General features: G+C 36.8%; 1 protein-coding gene across 1 annotated transcript in view; it reads right to left on the bottom strand.

The window, feature by feature from the left end:
• The window catches only part of znf638 (zinc finger protein 638), a 61,236-nt gene that overhangs the window by 8,424 nt on the left and 30,444 nt on the right, over positions 1-22,368 (bottom strand). Inside the window, exons 3-16 of the mRNA XM_062993573.1 lie at positions 11,634-13,047; positions 8,190-8,251; positions 7,975-8,013; positions 7,199-7,578; positions 6,829-7,046; positions 6,115-6,267; positions 5,631-5,729; positions 5,500-5,540; positions 5,188-5,396; positions 4,765-4,796; positions 4,411-4,545; positions 4,189-4,320; positions 3,453-3,494; positions 2,907-3,044 (exon numbers count right to left, since the gene is read on the bottom strand). Coding sequence (XP_062849643.1) covers positions 2,907-3,044; positions 3,453-3,494; positions 4,189-4,320; positions 4,411-4,545; positions 4,765-4,796; positions 5,188-5,396; positions 5,500-5,540; positions 5,631-5,729; positions 6,115-6,267; positions 6,829-7,046; positions 7,199-7,578; positions 7,975-8,013; positions 8,190-8,251; positions 11,634-13,047 — 3,094 coding nt within the window. The remainder of the gene's footprint in view (positions 1-2,906; positions 3,045-3,452; positions 3,495-4,188; positions 4,321-4,410; positions 4,546-4,764; positions 4,797-5,187; positions 5,397-5,499; positions 5,541-5,630; positions 5,730-6,114; positions 6,268-6,828; positions 7,047-7,198; positions 7,579-7,974; positions 8,014-8,189; positions 8,252-11,633; positions 13,048-22,368) is intronic.

Here is a 22,368-nt window from a genome sequence, read left to right as displayed (position 1 = left end):
GTGTTTGTGCGGAATTGCATGCTCAGCACGTAAGTGAAAAAATACTAGAGCAGAAGCAAAGCCTAATACCATAAAGTATATGGACATAGGTATAATTAACATCTAATAGGTACAAAAGAGGCCAAACGTAATTGGACACCTGAAAATGAGCTTGTTGGACAGCAAAAATCCATTTAAAAAACAAAAGGTATTACATTAAAGTGACCTCATTTTAGCTATAACAGCAGCCACTCTTCTGAGAAGGCTTCTCACAAGACTTATATGTATGCAGAAATTTGTGGCCATTCAGTCAAAAGAGCATTTGTATGGCTGGACGCCGCTGTTGGTCAAGAAAGCCCTAACTGATGTTCCAGTTCAGTCCAAAGCTGGTTAGTAAGGCTGAGGTTAGGGTTCTGTGCAGGTGACTGGAGTCAAGTTGGGAGAGGAAAGGGACTTGCTGCAAAGTTGAAAGCATATATTTTTCTTAATGTAATTGATATATTACACTTGTACAGTGTATCACAAAAGTGAGTACACCCCTCACATTTCTGCAAATATTTTATTATATCTTTTCATGGGACAACACTATAGACATGAAACTTGGATATAACTTAGAGTAGTCAGTGTACAACTTGTATAGCAGTGTAGATTTACTGTCTTCTGAAAATAACTCAACACACAGCCATTAATGTCTAAATGGCTGGCAACATAAGTGAGTACACCCCACAGTGAACATGTCCAAATTGTGCCCAAAGTGTCAATATTTTGTGTGACCACCATTATTATCCAGCACTGCCTTAACCCTTCTGGGCATGGAATTCACCAGAGCTGCACAGGTTGCTACTGGAATCCTCTTCCACTCCTCCATGATGACATCACGGAGCTGGTGGATGTTAGACACCTTGAATTCCTCCACCTTCCACTTGAGGATGCGCCACAGGTGCTCAATTGGGTTTAGTCCATCACCTTTACCTTCAGCTTCCTCAGCAAGGCAGTTGTCATCTTGGAGGTTGTGTTTGGGGTCGTTATCCTGTTGGAAAACTGCCATGAGGCCCAGTTTTCGAAGGGAGGGGATCATGCTCTGTTTCAGAATGTCACAGTACATGTTGGAATTCATGTTTCCCTCAATGAACTGCAGCTCCCCAGTGCCAGCAACACTCATGCAGCCCAAGACCATGATGCTACCACCACCATGCTTGACTGTAGGCAAGATACAGTTGTCTTGGTACTTCTCACCAGGGCGCCGCCACACATACTGGACACCATCTGAGCCAAACAAGTTTATCTTGGTCTCGTCAGACCACAGGGCATTCCAGTAATCCATGTTCTTGGACTGCTTGTCTTCAGCAAACTGTTTGCGGGCTTTCTTGTGCGTCAGCTTCCTTCTGGGATGACGACCATGCAGACCGAGTTGATGCAGTGTGCGGCGTATGGTCTGAGCACTGACAGGCTGACCTCCCACGTCTTCAACCTCTGCAGCAATGCTGGCAGCACTCATGTGTCTATTTTTTAAAGCCAACCTCTGGATATGACGCCGAACACGTGGACTCAACTTCTTTGGTCGACCCTGGCGAAGCCTGTTCCGAGTGGAACCTGTCCTGGAAAACCGCTGTATGACCTTGGCCACCATGCTGTAGCTCAGTTTCAGGGTGTTAGCAATCTTCTTATAGCCCAGGCCATCTTTGTGGAGAGCAACAATTCTATTTCTCACATCCTCAGAGAGTTCTTTGCCATGAGGTGCCATGTTGAATATCCAGTGGCCAGTATGAGAGAATTGTACCCAAAACACCAAATTTAACAGCCCTGCTCCCCATTTACACCTGGGACCTTGACACATGACACCAGGGAGGGACAACGACACATTTGGGCACAATTTGGACATGTTCACTGTGGGGTGTACTCACTTATGTTGCCAGCTATTTAGACATTAATGGCTGTGTGTTGAGTTATTTTCAGAAGACAGTAAATCTACACTGCTATACAAGTTGTACACTGACTACTCTAAGTTATATCCAAGTTTCATGTCTATAGTGTTGTCCCATGAAAAGATATAATGAAATATTTGCAGAAATGTGAGGAGTGTACTCACTTTTGTGATACACTGTATGTATTAAATGATTGTGTTTCAATCATGCAAAATTGCTAACAAGTGGTGTACCAATACTTTTGCCCTATAGTGTGTATCAAAGTCAAAACCCTTAAGAATTGAGAAGCATTTACAGTAAAAACAGCTTTGCTTTATAGTACATAAATGGTACACAACGCTATACAGCCAAACAATGTGGACACTAAAATCATGAGTAGCACCAGCAGCTAGGGTTTAAAATATGATTTAGGAATGGAATTGGAGATCTCACATGCACCTCAACACAACAGAAAAAAACAACATTGATGTTTTGCCTAATGCCCCAATATTAAGGTAACACTCTGATGATCTTGTTATACTGATAAATGTTAGAGACAGCTTTGAGATGCCGCTGTCATGAACTGCTAACTGTTGAGTTTGTTTAAAATAATTATTTAACATTCTCCATTAGTTCCGGTCCTTCCGTTAATGACCATGTTACTGTTACACATGCAACATAATTTTTTTTTTTTTTTACAAATGCCTAATTAGCAGTAATAAAGATGTTTTTTATACTTTACTTTTATAAGAAGCACAGGGGAGTCTGAGAAATGTATTCAATAACAGTAGTGCCTATGACTTAAAAAGTATCTCTACAACCACAACAAATTATTTTTACTTTACAAAACATGTATTTAGTTAGTGGATAGTTCATCATACAAATTTGCATGTGTGTGCAACTCTGCCATTTACAATTTGGCAGACCATAACAGGTGAAATACAATAAAGGAGGTTTGTGATGCCCAGTTGTGTACATGTGTACATTTTTATTACTAATTCGCAAGTGTTAAATCTCACTTACCTTGCCACTGAGAGGAAGGCACTGCTTAAAGAATCCAAAGCGTTTGACAAGGTTTTGAACTTCAGTGATTGCTTCCTTGGTCTTTGGAATATTACTGACTGTAAGCAGACGATCAGGTAGCGATGCCTTTTCCTGAAACTAAAAAAAGAGAATTTAAAACAGGTTAAGAATCCTTAAACACAACCCAACCTGAACATAGAACACAATCTTTGTATTGTTATTGTAGGCAGTAGGCAGGCAGGATTGTGCCAGAAATACAATGCTGTGAAAATGTATTTTATCTTCTATAAGTTCTAATAAAGGAAAAAACTAGAACTAAACAGAACTAAAGACAGCATTTTAGTATCAACGACAAATTTTAGTTAGGAGTCGACTACTATAGTTTTTCCACTGTGCAAACATAATGCTCAGTGATTTGTTGAGAATTCGACATGCTACAACTAGAATTATTTATAAAAACATACATATGTAGAATCTCATGTGTAATATTCCAAAATATTAACATAAACTGTGTGTAGAGGGGGTGGAGGGTTACTGGATACTCACAGTCAATTTGTCCAATCCCATCAGTGCTCTAAATAAGGATTCCTAAAAAAAAAAAGAAATGAGAAAGGGAGAAAACTTATGTGGCCTAATGACCTCAAACACATTAACAGTGCACACTATCCTGTCTTTCACAGATAATGCAATACATGATATTTACATTTATGGCATTTAGCAAACACTTTGATCCAAAGTGACTTATAACTGTCACTGAATACAACTCAGGCAATTTATGATTAATGACCTGTCTCAAGCGCCCTCAGTATGAACACAGACAGACAGAGTGTTTACTCAAAGTTTAGCTGCCCCTCAAAAAACTACAAGTGACAACCAAAAATGGCAAAAATTAACTATTCTTGTTGAAAAAGTATCCTAGAATGGCTGGAGAAATGACCAAGCATAAATCTTGGTTTTTATCTGCATACTTCACAATTTATAAGCAACTTTATGTAGGACTACACACTACATGATGACTGCTGTAAATTATCAAAGCTCAATGAAAATTGTGACTTAAAAAATGTGGTGGGTCATCCTGAACTGCTCACACAGTCAAGACTGGAGCACAGTGTATATTTACAATCAGATATCTGAAAAATGTATTACTGGTTGGAAAATGCACTACACAGAAAAGCTGCACACTGTGCATTAGGAAGTATTTTATTTAAATAAATACAGTAATTTTAAACACACAACCATGAAATGAATGGAACATCAGCCATTACCATGTACATGTACTTACAGTGTACTTAAGGTCAACAGGCTTAGTCATCATTTTGATCTTTATCTCTTTGTCGTGTAGTTTCGCTGAAGTCTCTGCATAAGCTTTTACCAGTGCCTCAGCCGCCTCTGTGTTGGGCATCTCCAAGTAAGCCTTATAAAAAAGAGATTTTATTCAAGAACAGAAGTGAACTATCGTTACCATTATATGCACATATTTTGGTAGCCTGAATGGTATGTTTACCTTCTGCTGAGTGACAGCTATAACCGGTGTTAAGACAAAGCCATAGGGGCTAGCAAGATTTTTAAGGTCATCTTCTGTGACGCCAGTCTCTGGAAGACCAGTTATCTCAACTATATTCTTTCTCCAGGGGATCTCCTGAATGATTAAGAAAACAAAGCACTTTTATATAGGACCAGCAAGTTTGATTCTTTATAATTGTTATTATTTACAAAAGATTTATATAGAAAGATTAATGGCTCTGTTTTAAAATAGATTTTGTAGAATCAGCATGGCAAATCAAACTCCTCCATGCACACAGAGTATGCTCCAGTGAAGAAGTATAATAAAATAAAAAAGAAATGTAAAATAAAATACCTTCTTTACAATTTTTTTAACTGGCGTCTCTCCTGAAAAAAAGAAAAAAAAGAAATAGAGTAATCAAAAGAAGGAATGAAAATTTAGACCTATAATATTTTACGAATTAGTTCCTATACTACACTATCATTATTGAATTGCTGCTGGTTTAAACCCAATTTTAGATCATACAGATTAGCAATAGGTTTTAATATCAGCAATATTATGCAGAGGTTGAATAACAGACATGACAAAATATTCTGCTACTGTTAAAAAAAAAACTATATAATTCATTTTCTTGTTCATTTGCTGCACTATTTAACTCAAAGAAAGGTTTAGATTCATAAATCCCTATTTTCTCTGGTAAACTGTAATGTAAAATCCATTAAACCTGACTGTTTTATAAATTACTTGGAGAATATACCAAAAGATTTTAAGACTTACTAGGAACTTTTGTAGCAGGGTTGGCTTTAACAGCCCCTTTTCCTTTATCTTGTAGTACATTTTTCGTCATTTCATTAGCTTCAGCTGTTCGTGACGATTTGGCCACTTCTTTGGCTTTAGGTGTTTGTGACACCTTGCGCACTTCCCTAGCTTTAGCTGTTTGTGATGGCTTGCCCATTTGTTTTTCTGTAGCAGGTTGAGTCTCCTTTCTACAATGAACAAAAATATTTCTTCTTCATTCTTATACTCAAACATCTTAATTTAATTCTATGTAATTCACAAGTCAAAGCAACTGTAAATAATAACACTTACTTCTTGGGAGCAATTTTCTTCTGTTGTTCTTTACTGGCATCCTATGTACGCACATAAAGAAACAACTTTATTAATACAGCTCAGTTAAAGATCGGACTCAAACGGGCTAATAAGCTTTGCTCAAACTGTACCTTTTCCATACAGATTTCAATTAGGCTGCCAGCCAGCTTTAAGTCCTTACATTTAAGCAATGCTTGGGCATCTTCCTCCCTCTCCATACACACTGAAGCCTACAAAGAAAAAATAAAATTAAATATATATATTAGATTTTCTGCTAAATATATACTTACAGGTTAGTAAGTCTACGTTAATTTCACTATTATATTGTGTTCTGATTTATTTTGTCTGTGTGTATGCACCTGTGCCATATGGTTTTTTGACCAGTAACAATAACCCGTTGTTGAAACACAATGCTATTAATTGCTCAAATACTATACCCTTTGTGTTCTAACTAAATTGTACAAGATTTAACTGTAATCTTATAATAATTCATTTGTTCATTGTATATACAATTAAAAAATAAAAGTAACAATACCAAAAAGTAACCAGACCAACAGATGTTTTTGTCAAAAAATGATCAGAAATAATGTGTAATGTTAATGCAGTTAAATATACCTGTTTAATTTTCCTTAGAAGAATGAGAGTATGAATTGACCCAAATGGCTTAATAGCCTTAACAAGATCGTCATGGTGGGTCTCATATGGAATATTCTTCAATCTTAGCAAGCAGGACGTGCCAGGACCAGTGGGAGTTCTAGGTTTTGCAACCTACAGCAGATAAAAGAAATATATAAAAATGCAAGATTGACCAGTACACATTTTAAGCAGTATAAAGGCAAACACACACTACGTATATGAGCAACAGTTCATAGAAGACCCTTTGCTGTTTTTGCATGATTGTATAACATACACACAGTGGGGTTCAGTTTGATGTAAAGAAACTCCAGCAGCCTGCACAGAGCCCTGACAACACCAACACCACCACCACCACTGAATACCTTTAGGATGAATTGGAATGCTAACTGAAAACATTGTGGCCTGACCTCACAAACGCTCTTTTGACTGAATGACATCCAGCAATAACTTGTATTAAGCCTTTACAAAAAAGTGGTCAAGGGCATATTAGAGGCATACATAAAGGCCGTGGTTCTGGAAAAGAATGTCCATCAGCTCATGGTCAGTGTCCCAATGCTTTTAGCCATATAGTGTATACAAAGAATAAATTTTTCTGTAGAAAACTAAAAAAATCATTGCAACATATTTTTGTTTTCAAGTCTATGAAACTAAACTTACATTTAATCCACAAGCAACTAGTGTTTAATGAACTACCTTGGTTGAACTGGTCTTAGTGGCAGATGAGGTGCTTGACTTGGAGGATTCGCTTCTTTTGGAGGAAGGAGAGGAGGATTTTTTCTTACTGCTGCTGTTCTTTCCTGAAGAAAATGAGGAACTAATGCTCCTCTTTTTGGCTAACTCAGCCAGCAGTGCCGGGGCCAGTGACTGCACCATAGCCTTTAGAGAGCCACTGTCCGATACTGAAGATAGTTCTAGAACAACAGGAATGAAAATGGAATGAAAATTTTATATGTCACAAATCAATAAAAAAAAAAAAAAAAAAAAAAAAAAAAAAAAAAAAAAAAAAAAAAAAAAAAAAAAAAAAAAAACCATCATACTCTGTGCAATACAAAAATGTTTGTACCTGAAGACTCAAGAAGTTTTTTGACTAATCTTTCACTGCTGCTTGACCTAGGTGGACGAGAAGGACTGCTCCTTCTGGGGCTTGGTTTTCGAGAACTTCGAACAGGAGAGCGCCTGCTGCTACTGTAGCCAGGTGACCTCGAGCGATGCCTTGGAGGGCTCCGAGACCACCGCCGGTATGAGGGCGAACCATATTTCTTGTGGGGGGACCGCGAGTGGCTTCGAGACCGGGAGTGCCGATGGTACCGTCGAGGGCTTCGTGAGCGAGATTGATGACGGCGACTAGATGAGCCATGGTGCCGCTTGGGACTGGGACTTCTGGAGTAGGAATGTGAACGTGTGCGACGTTTTGGACTACGATGTTCCAGCTTTGTCTCAGTCCTGTAAACAAATGCTTTTGGTAAAAAATTGTTTGTTTGTTTATTAATTAGGATTTTAACGTCATGTTTTACACTCTTCGGTTACATTCATGACAGGAACGGTAGTTACTCATTACACAAGATTGATCAGTTCACAAGGTTATATCAAACACAGTCATGGACAATTTTGTATCTCCAATTCATCTCACTTGCATGTCTTTGGACTGTGTGAGGAAACCAGAACTCTCACAGAGACACAGGGAGACCATGCAAACTCCACACAGAAAGGACCCGGACCGCCCTAACTGGGGATCGAACCCAGGACCTTCTTGCTGTGAGGTGAACTTAGGTTAAATGCATCAATGTACAAATCAAGACACATTCTTAAGAAAACATAGCAAAAGTAATTATGATGTACCTGCTATCGGGAACCGTGTCAGGCTTCCAATCGGGATATCTACAATGAGGAAAATTTGCAATTGATTGCTAAATGCAAGAGCAAACTAAATATGATTAAATAATAGACAAAATATTACAGCTTTTACACAAATGTGTGGTCTACAGCCTGAACATTACAAAAAAATTCTAAATAAAACGGTGATAAAAGACTGAACAATGATTGAAAAACCTTACTGTTTTCTGAGACGCCTACAACTCTCAATGTGACGACTTGTGTTCTGGTGTGCAATCCAATCCTGATGAATGAAAGGATTTTTTTGAATGAAAGGATAAATTGCTACATTAATATTGTTTACCACTGAAAACAGAGCAATTACATATATACACATATATACACACACACACACATATATACAGTGTATCACAAAAGTGAGTACACCCCTCACATTTCTGCAAATATTTAATTATATCTTTTCATGGGACAACACTATAGACATGAAACTTGGATATAACTTAGAGTAGTCAGTGTACAGCTTGTATAGCAGTGTAGATTTACTGTCTTCTGAAAATAACTCAACACACAGCCATTAATGTCTAAATAGCTGGCAACATAAGTGAGTACACCCCACAGTGAACATGTCCAAATTGTGCCCAAATGTATCGTTGTCCCTCCCTGGTGTCATGTGTCAAGGTCCCAGGTGTAAATGGGGAGCAGAGCTGTTAAATTTGGTGTTTTGGGTACAATTCTCTCATACTGGCCACTGGATATTCAACATGGCACCTCATGGCAAAGAACTCTCTGAGGATGTGAGAAATAGAATTGTTGCTCTCCACAAAGATGGCCTGGGCTATAGGAAGATTGCTAACACCCTGAAACTGAGCCACAGCATGGTGGCCAAGGTCATACAGCGGTTTTCCAGGACAGGTTCCACTCGGAACAGGCTTCGCCAGGGTCGACCAAAGAAGTTGAGTCCACGTGTTCGGCGTCATATCCAGAGGTTGGCTTTAAAAAATAGACACGAGTGCTGCCAGCATTGCTGCAGAGGTTGAAGACGTGGGAGGTCAGCCTGTCAGTGCTCAGACCATACGCCGCTCACTGCATCAACTCGGTCTGCATGGTCGTCATCCCAGAAGAAAGCTGACGCACAAGAAAGCCCGCAAACAGTTTGCTGAAGACAAGCAGTCCAAGAACATGGATTACTGGAATGCCCTGTGGTCTGACGAGACCAAGATAAACTTGTTTGGCTCAGATGGTGTCCAGCATGTGTGGCGGCGCCCTGGTGAGAAGTACCAAGACAACTGTATCTTGCCTACAGTCAAGCATGGTGGTGGTAGCATCATGGTCTTGGGCTGCATGAGTGTTGCTGGCACTGGGGAGCTGCAGTTCATTGAGGGAAACATGAATTCCAACATGTACTGTGACATTCTGAAACAGAGCATGATCCCCTCCCTTCGAAAACTGGGCCTCATGGCAGTTTTTCAACAGGATAACGACCCCAAACACAACCTCCAAGATGACAACTGCCTTGCTGAGGAAGCTGAAGGTAAAGGTGATGGACTAAACCCAATTGAGCACCTGTGGCGCATCCTCAAGTGGAAGGTGGAGGAGTTCAAGGTGTCTAACATCCACCAGCTCCGTGATGTCATCATGGAGGAGTGGAAGAGGATTCCAGTAGCAACCTGTGCAGCTCTGGTGAATTCCATGCCCAGGAGGGTTAAGGCAGTGCTGGATAATAATGGTGGTCACACAAAATATTGACACTTTGGGCACAATTTGGACATGTTCACTGTGGGGTGTACTCACTTATGTTGCCAGCTATTTAGACATTAATGGCTGTGTGTTGAGTTATTTTCAGAAGACAGTAAATCTACACTGCTATACAAGTTGTACACTGACTACTCTAAGTTATATCCAAGTTTTATTTCTATAGTGTTGTCCCATAAAAAGATATAATGAAATATTTGCAGAAATGTGAGGGGTGTACTCACTTTTGTGATACACTGTATATATATACATATACACCGATCAGCCATAATATTAAAACCACCTCCTTGTTTCTACGCTCACTGTCCATTTTATCAGCTCCACTTACCATATAGAAGCACTTTGTAGTTCCACAATTACTGACTGTAGTCCATCTATTTCTCTACATACCTTTTTATCCTGCTTTCACCCTGTTCTTCAATGGTCAGAGCAGGTATTATTTAGGTGGTGGATCATTCTCAGCACTACAGTGACACTGACATGGTGGTGGTGTGTTAGTGTGTGTTGTGCTGGTATGAGTGGATCAGACACAGCAGCGCTGCTGGAGTTTTTAATACCGTGTCCACTCAATGTCCACTCTATTAGACACTCCTACCTAGTTGGTCCACCTTGTAGATGTGAAGTCCGAGACGATCGCTCATCTATTGCTGCTGTTTGAGTTGGTCATCTTCTAGACCTTCATCAGTGGTCACAGGACACTGTGTACGGGGCGCTGTTGGCTGGATATATTTGGTTGGTGGACTATCCTCAGTCCAGCAGTGAGTGAGGTGTTTAAAAACTCCATCAGCACTGCTGTGTCTTATCCACTCATACCAGCACAACACACACTAACACACCACCACCATGTCAGAGTCACTGCAGTGCTGAGAATGATCCACCACCCAAATAATACCTACTGTGTAGTGGTCATGTGGTGGTCCTGACCACTGAAGAACAGCACGAAATTAGGCTAACAAAGCATGCAGAGAAACAGATGGACTACAGTCAGTAATTGTAGAACTAAAGTGCTTCTATATGGTAAGTGAAGCTGATAAAATGGACAGTGTGTAGAAACAAGGAGGTGGTTTTAATGTTATGGCTGATCAGCGTATATTATATTATATTATATATATATATATATATATATATATATATATATATATATATATATATATATATATATATATATATAAATAAAATATGTAGTTCAAATATATTGCTTAATGAGACTTAAGTGCTTAATACATCATTATAAAAAGAATATTTAAGACATTAATTATTTACCCTCTGAACAATTCTGACAAAATCAACAATTTAAAAAATCTGTACATTTGTTAAAACAATTTCTAAAACACAATTCAACTTCACCCTAAAATTAACACCCCCCCCCCTTTGTGCATAAAAAAAAAACACAGTATATTTACAAAGTATATTTTTCTTTTTCTATGCAGGTTTAAACCTCAATAGATAAATACATAACATGCTTTATTTTTTACAGGGAAACCATATTATCAAAGCAGTATACAATGCACAAAAATGACACATTCTTTAGCTTCAGTGGTGTCATGTATAACTCATGGTTAGAAATAGGCTTCTCTAGCACAGTTCATGCTTTCAGTCAGCTCTTCTTAAAAAAAAAAAAAGTCTTCTTTCAACAACCATAACCTAAATCTCTGACATGAAAAAAAAAATCTGATGTTTACAGGGAAAACATCTATTTATCATGAGTTTTATAACACTTTGGTAGTAGCAATATTACAACAATGAACATGTCTTTTAAACACTTGTGTAGACTTACATTGTTTACCCAGCAATAGCTCTCAGTGTTGTAATACTCAAACACAAGGAGTCATTTCACACATTGCATGATGGGTCGACAAATTTAATAAAAATGCTTCAAGAAAGGAAACAGTATGAAAAGGCAAGAAACTCACCTTAATCTGGTTACATTCAATGTTACACAGAGAGCATGTATGGGGAAAGAGTCTTGGGGTGGCAGCTGAATAATCGTTCATCATGGTGGGGGTTGGCAGCTTCTTTGCAGCTGCTGCAGCAGCACCCGCAGGTGAAGAAAAGTCATACCCAGTGACCATCGGCAGCAAAGAAGTAACAGTAAATGATGGAAACGGTGATGGTCGTGCAGCAGGTGTCTGTACAGGAGGTGTAGCAGGTAGTCGTCCTAGGACTGCCATAGCACTTTCGATGTCCAAGAGTTGTGAAGTGGGTCGAGGAGCCACCGATGTAGATTGCTGAAGCTTTGGAACCACAACTGGTGCCTGGACACGAACAGGAGCAGCAGGAAGCTGGTCACGACCTGATACATCTGGAAGCTGGGCACGACCTGGAACAACTGGAGGCTGAGCACGAACTGGAGCAGCTGGAGTTTGCTGTGGACGTGCATTTTTGTCCGTTTTACTAAAGGATGCACCTTGGACCTCCATACCAAACTTGCGTGACTCTTTATGACGGTCCTGTTCATAGCTTTTTTTTTCCTCAGGTAAACCAAATTTACTTGAATGTCCATAATCGATGACTTTGCTCTGTTGTGTCTCAGAGTCAGAGACATTTCTTTTGGCTTTGCGCATACGGATGTCTCGCAAAATAAAAGGCAGGTTGTCTGGAGTCAGTTGATCATCAGGGTAGTGGCTGAGGAGCTCAAGGTCATCGCTTGAAAGTCCAAACTTTGCCAAAATGCTATTGGCACTCTCTGGGGTATAGCGTGTCGGTTGATATTCTGAAGAGGGCTGGCTGTCCAAACCGCTACGTCCACTAATGCTGCTCAAACCTGAAGACTGGAACCGCTGTGAAGAACTTGAATGACCTACATTTAAGGAGGAAAATGCTTTGCTGCTCATTTCATTGAGCATTCGCACTTCCTCACGAGCTCCACGAATGTTCATGTCTATCGTAGCATCAAGTTCACGAGAGACCTGCGGCTGACGCTGACCCAATGGAAATGCCATCTGCTGGTTTACCATCCTTCCATCACGAGAACCGGACATGGAACCAGAACCAAGGCGGGCTCCTGCCAGGTCCAGGCCAGTCTGTGAACCAAGAACATACTGCCCAGTGACCACAGACCTTTGGCCACTGGGGTATTGTCCTCCACTGGAATTATACATAGGATGAGACATGGTAACTTTGAGCAGGTTAAGCAATGTAGGGGTAGGTACAGCGGTGAGAGGGGAAGTGAAGTTTCTGGTAGCAATCACATTCAGCTGGTGCAGTGCCAAGTGAGCCTTTATCTGGGCCAACTGAAGGGAGGCGAGGCCAAGGACGGAGAGGCACCCGAGGCTGCTCAGCGGATTCGTAACAGGGGGCACACAACTTTCCAAGAACAACGCAAAGCTGAAAAAATTAGGGGGAAAAACAGACAGAGTTACTGGCTTGCCGCATTTTAAAAATAGTAGCGGCAAGAAGGTTGTGACCCCCCCACAAACACACTCTTCCACACACAATTAAACGGTACCAACTGCATCTTGAGCATTTGCATCTAGAGATAAAAAAAAATTGGAAGGGTTCGTAAACAAAAAAAACTCCATACACATTAACTATAATACAGAAGATTAATACAAGTCTTTAAAGAAAGTAATGGTCACTATACATAAGTCTAAGATTTTTAGCCATGACCGGTACACATGGGGCTTCATCAGGTGTGTAAATATATTTCCAGCTGTTAAAGCACCAAGTGGAAAAACATCTTTATTATTATCTCTAACAAGTTAATTTCTTCTATTTACTTCTGATAAGAATGCAAAAAAAAAATATTTTTGTCTAATGTGCAAGCGTATCACTGTGGGGCGCTCAAACCAGTGAGTCGGGGTCTCAGCAGAGCCACCAACCTAGCCGGGAGTCCACACAAACACAATTGGCCATGTTTGAGGGAGAGCAGGTTATACAGTGTCTCTTTCCGCTGCAATATGCAATTTTTGGGACTAGCAGGAGCAATTCATATGCAATTTGGTCCTTCATATGCAATTCGGCTGTATGGGAACACAACACTGGCATGTGTTAGGAAGCGGGGACAGATATGACTAGTGTCAGAGAGGACGTGTGATGATCGGGCTCTCTCCAATCAGATTGTGGGTTGTGCATGCAGCAGCAGACTGACAATCAGGAATAGATAAAGGTAGATACCTTTATTAGTATTAAGATAAACATAATGATGTGAGAAAGGTAACATAAATACAAAATATACATAGTATGTGTAATTTGACAGTGACCGAAAAATAATTCTGTGGTAGCGCAAATCACTATAGTTCTGACTTGGCTCCTTTTGACCTGTCCTATTTTTTTCAACAGATATAAACAACATATTGCAGATTAAAGCTATAGATATGCTATGTATAAAAAATATTTATCTGAAAATAAAACCAAACAGCACAAAGTCCACAAATTAAATTAGGTATGGTTATTATTCATATGTCAGGGTTTTTATTAACTTTGTCACAGATGTACAGATGTCTGTCTCAAAGTCATTGTAATAAAAAACACAACAATAAATGTGTCCACAAAGAAATGCACATGGTCAACAATACTATGGCATTTAAACAAAGCACATTTTGAATGAGCTAGTCAAAGGTGGTAAGAAGACAAAAGCAGGTCAAACCCATACAATTATGCTGTTTACCATACAACCCCAAATCAGAAAGCTGGGACAGTATGGAAAAAACCCCCCACAGTATTTCTTACATTTACTTTGACTTATTTCAGTGCAGACAGTGTGAACCCAAGATATTTGTTACCACTCTGTAATGCTGGCACTGAGGATACCCAGTGATAAAGTGTTTCAGGTGTTATTTTTGTCCCATTTTTCCCCACAAATACTTCTTAGTGTGTGCAACAGTCCAGGGTTGTCATACGATTTAAGAAAATTCTTCACACATTCTCTAATAGGGTAGACAGGATGGTCAGTCCAGTATCTACACCCTTTTCTTCCTCAGCCATGTCTTTGTAATGTGGCAGCATGTGGTTTTGCATTGTCTTGTTAAAAAATGCATAGACGTCACTGGAAAAGATGACATCTTGAAGGCGGCATATGTTGCTCTAAGATCTCAATGTACTTTTCTGCATTAATGCTGCCATCACAAGTACAAATTCCCTCATTCAAGGGCACCGACATAGCCCCATATCATAACTGATCCTGGCTTTGGGACTGGTTGCTGATAACAGTCTGGACTTTCCTTTTCATTTTTGCGGTGCTCATTTCTTCCACAAAACCACCCCCAAAAACTGTTATACTGGTCCGTCTGACCACAATACATGTTTTCACTGTGTGATGGTCCATCCCAGGTGTCTCTGAGCCAGGAAAACCCAATGCTGCTTCTGGACATGGTTAAAGCTTCTTTTCTGCACAATAAAGCTTTAAATGGCATTTGTAGATGTAACTCTGCATTGAAGTGCTTGAGAAAAGTTTACCAAAGTAGTCTCTTGCCCATGTGGTTATATCAGCTATTGATGAATGGTGGTTCTTGATAGAGTGTCTTATGATGGCTCGGAGATCACAGGTGTTCAGCTTATGCTTGCACTCTTGCCCTTTAAAATGCACTGAAATCCTTGAATCGTAATGATATTATGCACTGAAATAGCAAATCCCTTCCAGTTTTCCTGTAAGAAACATTGTTTGTAAAGACTACAATAATTGTCTTATGCATTTGTTGAGAAACTGGAGATCTTTTGCTCATCTTTGTTCCTTAAGGACTCCTTTATTGAATACTGCTTTTGTACCAAGTCATGATTGGAATCACCAGTTTAAAAACACATCATTCTTTTTATGGAATGTGTTGCTGGCCTGAAATACAGGAATTAATGTATATTAAAAAATGAAACCAAAGAAAACTTGAAATATTTTGGGTTCATACTGTCTGCAATTAAATAAAAGTCAAGGTAAGTGCAAAAACACTACATTTATTTATTTGCACACTGTTCTAACTTTTTTCTGATTTGTGGTTGTGGATTGTGATTCTACCATCTGCTTGTAGCAGCAGAAGTCAAGACTTATCTGACCAAGCATAGTCTTTGCAATCTTTTAAAAAAAAATTCTATTTAATTAACTCTCCTCCACTTCTGCAGAACCCTACCCTGGCCAAAGAGGGCCTACATGAGGCAGGGTCAAACAGTGATAAGTATCCCTCCATTATTTCTGTTCCTGTGCAGGCACCACTGACAAACATGCAAAGTCAAGCTAAAAAACCCCCCAAAAAAACAGTTGGATTAAAAAGAAAAAACTTTAGCAGGTCAGCCTACAAATTCAAGTCTGACTAAACCAATCATCAGTTTCACATGGTTGGTCTGGGCTCTGGTAGTCTGCATATAAAAGGAAACTAAAGAGTGATAGATTAGTGGATCAGACCAGCTCTGTCTGCCTCTTGCTAAAATAAACACATTTAAATGGTACTACAGGTAATAATCATGTTTTAATCTGATTTCACTGTATGCATACATGCTGGCCTTTACAGTAATTAGAAGTCAATTGAAAGTAACATGGAAGCTTTTTTTTTAAGAATCGCAAAAACTCAGACTCCATTAAATGTTACTTTGCCCATGATTTACATTCAACTGCTGATTTACATCAACAGAACATTTAATTTACAAGTACAATGAGGACTATGTTTACAGCAGAAAGTCCAGAAATACGCATACATACGGCACATTTTACAAATCCCTCTTCCAAGAACAACATGCATATAAGACGCAGGCAAGTGGCAAACATTTGTTCCAATGTTCCATGCTTCGTTTATTATAGTACTGGTTTAAAAACACAAAAGCAAAAGAAACGTTCTACTGCACAACTGCCTTTGGCTAAACCCCTTTAGTCCTAGTGAGTTAAAAAAAAAGTTTGAATAAACAAAATACAAATAATTTAAGTGGACAAGAAGCTTCCTTTTCATCCAGCTAAACAGCACAAATTTCACATTAGGCATGTGGCTAGCACTAGATAGATAGATAGATAGATAGATAGATAGATAGATAGAGATAGATAGATAGATAGATAGATAGATAGATAGATAGATAGATAGATAGATAGAGATAGATAGATAGATAGATAGATAGATAGATAGATAGATAGACAGACACAGACAGATACTACAATTAAGGCCTAAGTAGCTTGTAACATAAATCATAATATGCAAATATTGACATATGTAGAAACAAATTGGTTTTTATTGTGGCCAAAACAGGAACCTACATTAACCAGCACAAGATCTAGAAGAAAGCATGACTTAAAAAAAATACAAAGATATTTGTAAAGTAAATCTTCATAGAGTTTTAAGTTTGTGTTAAATAATGAGGCTTTCCAATCTATTTTAACATAAACTGCAAACAAGTCCTCTACAAATGGTTGAAGTCAAAATGTGTAGTTTATTCTATTAATGTTTACAACAATCTTAAATTCTTTGTTTGTGTGACATACATGGCTTTTATCTTTTTACATCTCATTTGCTCACTTCTGCTGCTAACATGGAAAATTTCCTGCACTCTGCAACATGTGTTGCCAAGGAATATATAAATCATACTGAGTTGATTCATATATAGAGGAATAATGTCCTGACATGTTTGCAGCATGTACTGGTTTGTTTAGGCTTTACTTCATCTATGTTTTGGCCTACATATTACAACAAAAACAAGGAGGAAAGATCCTTCATTCCAGCAGCTATCAGGGCTTTCAATAATATGTAATATACTACTCATATCTACAATTATATGTCCTATAAGTGCAATATGTATATATTATAATCACAATAATATAACTAAGTACATTACTTGTTTTAAAGGGTATCCTTTTAGTTTAAATAACTACACACTGTGTGCAATTTTGTCTAGTAGCTTCTTTATTCAAGGTTTTTCACTTGTTATTCAGTTGTCTTCCCTGTTTTTACCACCTTTCATTTATACTGCTGTAACAAGTTAATTTCTCCAAGGGGGTTAATAAAATCTTATCTCTTAAATCATGATGTGATGGGAAACTGGGTGATGTGTTTTTATTTTATTTATTTTTTGACAGGGCACTATAAGCTTACCGGTTAAAATTTACATCTCTACTTTCTAGCTGGAGTGTTTTCTCTGAACCTTTGTTCATTTATCCTATATTAAATCGATATTGTAACTTGTGCGTCTATCTGCAATAATGATAGCTAGAGGAATAAATAAAATAACATGTTACTACTCTAACGGGAAAAAAAAAAAACCTTTGATTTGAATTGGGCTCTTGTTATAGTCATATATACAATATAAATCATTAGCCGGTGTGGTACAGTAGTGCACATCTGTATATACTCTGTCTCTACCACCACAGTATTAGTACGACTGCGACACAGAAACACACACAATCATTTGATCCTTGATAGGAATTCTGGCGAGCAGCAAATGTCATATTTAAACCCCATAAACTGTGTAGTTTGGGAAATGAATTCTGATAATATCGGTATTTTACACTTATTTTGCTATCTGCGCGAATTAGCCAGCGAGCAAACAGTTCCGGATCAAAGATATGTTACAGGTTTGAATCTTCAAACTGGTAAAAAAAAACAAAAAACTTAAATGTAACACATCAAATACATATCACCAAATTGCTCTATTTTAAACCACGAGTTCGATAGTAAGCAGGGTGACAACACAAACATGCAGCCATGTCTGCTGAAAAACACTGAGAAGCCTTAGCATGGCCTAGTCGTGTAGGCTTTACAGGCTCGGCCTCAAACACCACAGCGAACGTGTTCAGATACAGACACCGGTAAATAACGTTTACACACACGCAGCTGTGCTTTATTATAAATCATACCTGAGGAATTATACTTATGCTGTTAGGAGCTGAAATGATTCTACCGCGTCTCGGAGTTTCTAATCGGCGCACATAGCTTCTCTCCTCAGGAAGACCTGCGTGCTAGTGACGTCACGCAGAGTGAGACACGTTAGACTCGATCAAACGTTAGTAAACACAGGCAGAGCCAGATTCAGACCAAGTAATCGAACCTTAGTCCATACAGCAGCGGTGGGCAGTGGTGTATATAAGATAAGTACAAGATCTTACTAGAAATTTACTTTGATATAATGGTGTATATAATATAAGTACAAGATCTTACTAGAAATTTACTTTGATATAATGGTGTATATAATATAAGTACAAGATCTTACTAGAAATTTACTTTGATATAATGGTGTATATAATATAAGTACAAGATCTTACTAGAAATGTACATTGATATAATGGTGTATATAAGATAAGTACAAGATCTTACTAGAAATTTACCTTGATATAATGGTGTATATAATATAAGTACAAGATCTTACTAGAAATTTACTTTGATATAATGGTGTATATAATATAAGTACAAGATCTTACTAGAAATGTACGTGTAAACGTACATATTTTTCACAATTCTGACCATTTGCATTTTTTATTACAGCATTTACTTGTACTTCTACTTTCAATACGTCAGTATATTGATCTTACTAGAAATGTACTTTGATATAATGGTGTATATAATATAAGTACAAGATCTTACTAGAAATTTACTTTGATATAATGGGGTATATAATACAAGTACAAGATCTTACTAGAAATTTACTTTGATATAATGGTGTATAATATAAGTACAAGATCTTACTAGAAATTTACTTTGATATAATGCTGTATACAATATAAAAGTACAAGGTCTTACTAGAAATTTACTTTGATATAATGGTGTATATAATATAAAAGTACAAGATCTTACTAGAAATTTACTTTGATATAATGGTGTATATAATATAAGTACAAGATCTTACTAGAAATTTACTTTGATATAATGGTGTATATAATATAAGTACAAGATCTTACTAGAAATTTACTTTGATATAATGGTGTATATAATATAAGTACAAGATCTTACTAGAAATGTACATTGATATAATGGTGTATATAAGATAAGTACAAGATCTTACTAGAAATTTACTTTGATATAATGGTGTATATAATATAAGTACAAGATCTTACTAGAAATTTACTTTGATATAATGGTGTATATAATATAAGTACAAGATCTTACTAGAAATGTACGTGTAAACGTACATATTTTTCACAATTCTGACCATTTGCATTTTTTATTACAGCATTTACTTGTACTTCTACTTTCAATACGTCAGTATATTGATCTTACTAGAAATGTACTTTGATATAATGGTGTATATAATATAAGTACAAGATCTTACTAGAAATTTACTTTGATATAATGGGGTATATAATACAAGTACAAGATCTTACTAGAAATTTACTTTGATATAATGGTGTATAATATAAGTACAAGATCTTACTAGAAATTTACTTTGATATAATGCTGTATACAATATAAAAGTACAAGGTCTTACTAGAAATTTACTTTGATATAATGGTGTATATAATATAAAAGTACAAGATCTTACTAGAAATTTACTTTGATATAATGCTGTATACAATATAAAAGTACAAGGTCTTACTAGAAATTTACTTTGATATAATGGTGTATACAATATAAAAGTACAAGGTCTTACTAGAAATTTACTTTGATATAATGCTGTATATAATATAAAAGTACAAGGTCTTACTAGAAATTTACTTTGATATAATGCTGTATATAATATAAAAGTACAAGGTCTTACTAGAAATTTACTTTGATATAATGCTGTATATAATATAAAAGTACAAGGTCTTACTAGAAATTTACTTTGATATAATGCTGTATATAATATAAAAGTACAAGGTCTTACTAGAAATTTACTTTGATATAATGCTGTATACAATATAAAAGTACAAGGTCTTACTAGAAATTTACTTTGATATAATGCTGTATACAATATAAAAGTACAAGGTCTTACTAGAAATTTACTTTGATATAATGCTGTATATAATATAAAAGTACAAGGTCTTACTAGAAATTTACTTTGATATAATGCTGTATACAATATAAAAGTACAAGGTCTTACTAGAAATTTACTTTGATATAATGCTGTATACAATATAAAAGTACAAGGTCTTACTAGAAATTTACTTTGATATAATGCTGTATACAATATAAAAGTACAAGGTCTTACTAGAAATTTACTTTGATATAATGCTGTATACAATATAAAAGTACAAGGTCTTACTAGAAATTTACTTTGATATAATGCTGTATATAATATAAAAGTACAAGGTCTTACTAGAAATTTACTTTGATATAATGCTGTATACAATATAAAAGTACAAGGTCTTACTAGAAATTTACTTTGATATAATGCTGTATACAATATAAAAGTACAAGGTCTTACTAGAAATTTACTTTGATATAATGCTGTATACAATATAAAAGTACAAGGTCTTACTAGAAATTTACTTTGATATAATGCTGTATACAATATAAAAGTACAAGGTCTTACTAGAAATTTACTTTGATACAATGCTGTATACAATATAAAAGTACAAGGTCTTACTAGAAATTTACTTTGATATAATGGTGTATACAATATAAAAGTACAAGATCTTACTAGGAATTTACTTTGATATAATGGTGTATAACATATAAAAGTTTTAATATATTCTTAATACATATATACAATCTGAGCAACTGTAACATCTGAAATTTCCCCTCGGGGATCAATAAAGTATTCTGATTCTGATTTCTGATAATATAAAAGTACAAGATCTTACTAGAAATTTACTTTGATATAATGGTGTATATAATATAAAAGTACAAGTGTCTTACTAGAAATTTACTTTGATATAATGGTGTATAACATATAAAAGTACAAGCATCTTACCAGAAATTTAATTAGAAGTAAAAGTCACCTCTTAGAATATTACTGAGTAAAAGTCTTAAAGTGTCTGATGTTTAATGTACTTAAGTATCAAAAGTAATTTTCTGATATTAAATATACTGACGTATTGAAAGTAGAAGTACAAGTAAATGCTGTAATAAAAAATGCAAATGGTCAGAATTGTGAAAAATATGTACGTTTACACCTACATGTACGTTTATACTTTATACACCACTGTATCAAAGTAAATTTCTGGTAAGATACTTGTACATTTATACAGTACTTTATACACCACTGTATCAAAGTAAATTTGTAGTAAGATACTTGTATGTTTATACTTTATACACCACTGTATCAAAGTAAATCTTTGGTAAGATACTTGTACATTTATACTTTATACAACACTGATTCTGGGACCCGCTTGACAGGGGTTATGATACTATTCTCATGCTTTAAGCACGGATGACAAAACGTAATGAGTTCTTGCTTATGAGAAGTTCGATGAATCCACTTTAAAGATGTTTTACCTTAGTATTTTCTGATTTGGGTTGAACTAGTGGTGGAAGCTTCCTCACCTTGGTCTACTTCAGCGGGATATAAAACAACTGAATCAGAATCTTTTGTAGTTGCGGTCTGTTGACCTTTGAACTTTTGTGGTGGGCAAATCAAATATGTGTCCATTCTCAAAGACTCAACATAGGCTATATGTAGTTTAAAATAGATCTAGACGACATCACAAAAAATTCTAATATGCCAATAGCCTATTGATCCTCCCATCCCATTACATGTAATAATGTTTTACTCTTCTCAATTAAATGCAACAGGACCTCCCTCTACAGCAGGGGTCCTCAATCTTTTTAACCAAAGGGCCAGATTACTGTTCTTCAGTGTTACGCGGGCCGTAGTTTGATGACCCCT

This window comes from Trichomycterus rosablanca, chromosome 4 (assembly GCF_030014385.1).
Source record: "Trichomycterus rosablanca isolate fTriRos1 chromosome 4, fTriRos1.hap1, whole genome shotgun sequence".
Lineage (NCBI taxonomy): Eukaryota > Metazoa > Chordata > Actinopteri > Siluriformes > Trichomycteridae > Trichomycterus > Trichomycterus rosablanca.
Note: the sequence above shows the minus strand (reverse complement) of the source record. Positions and strands in the feature narration are given on the sequence as shown.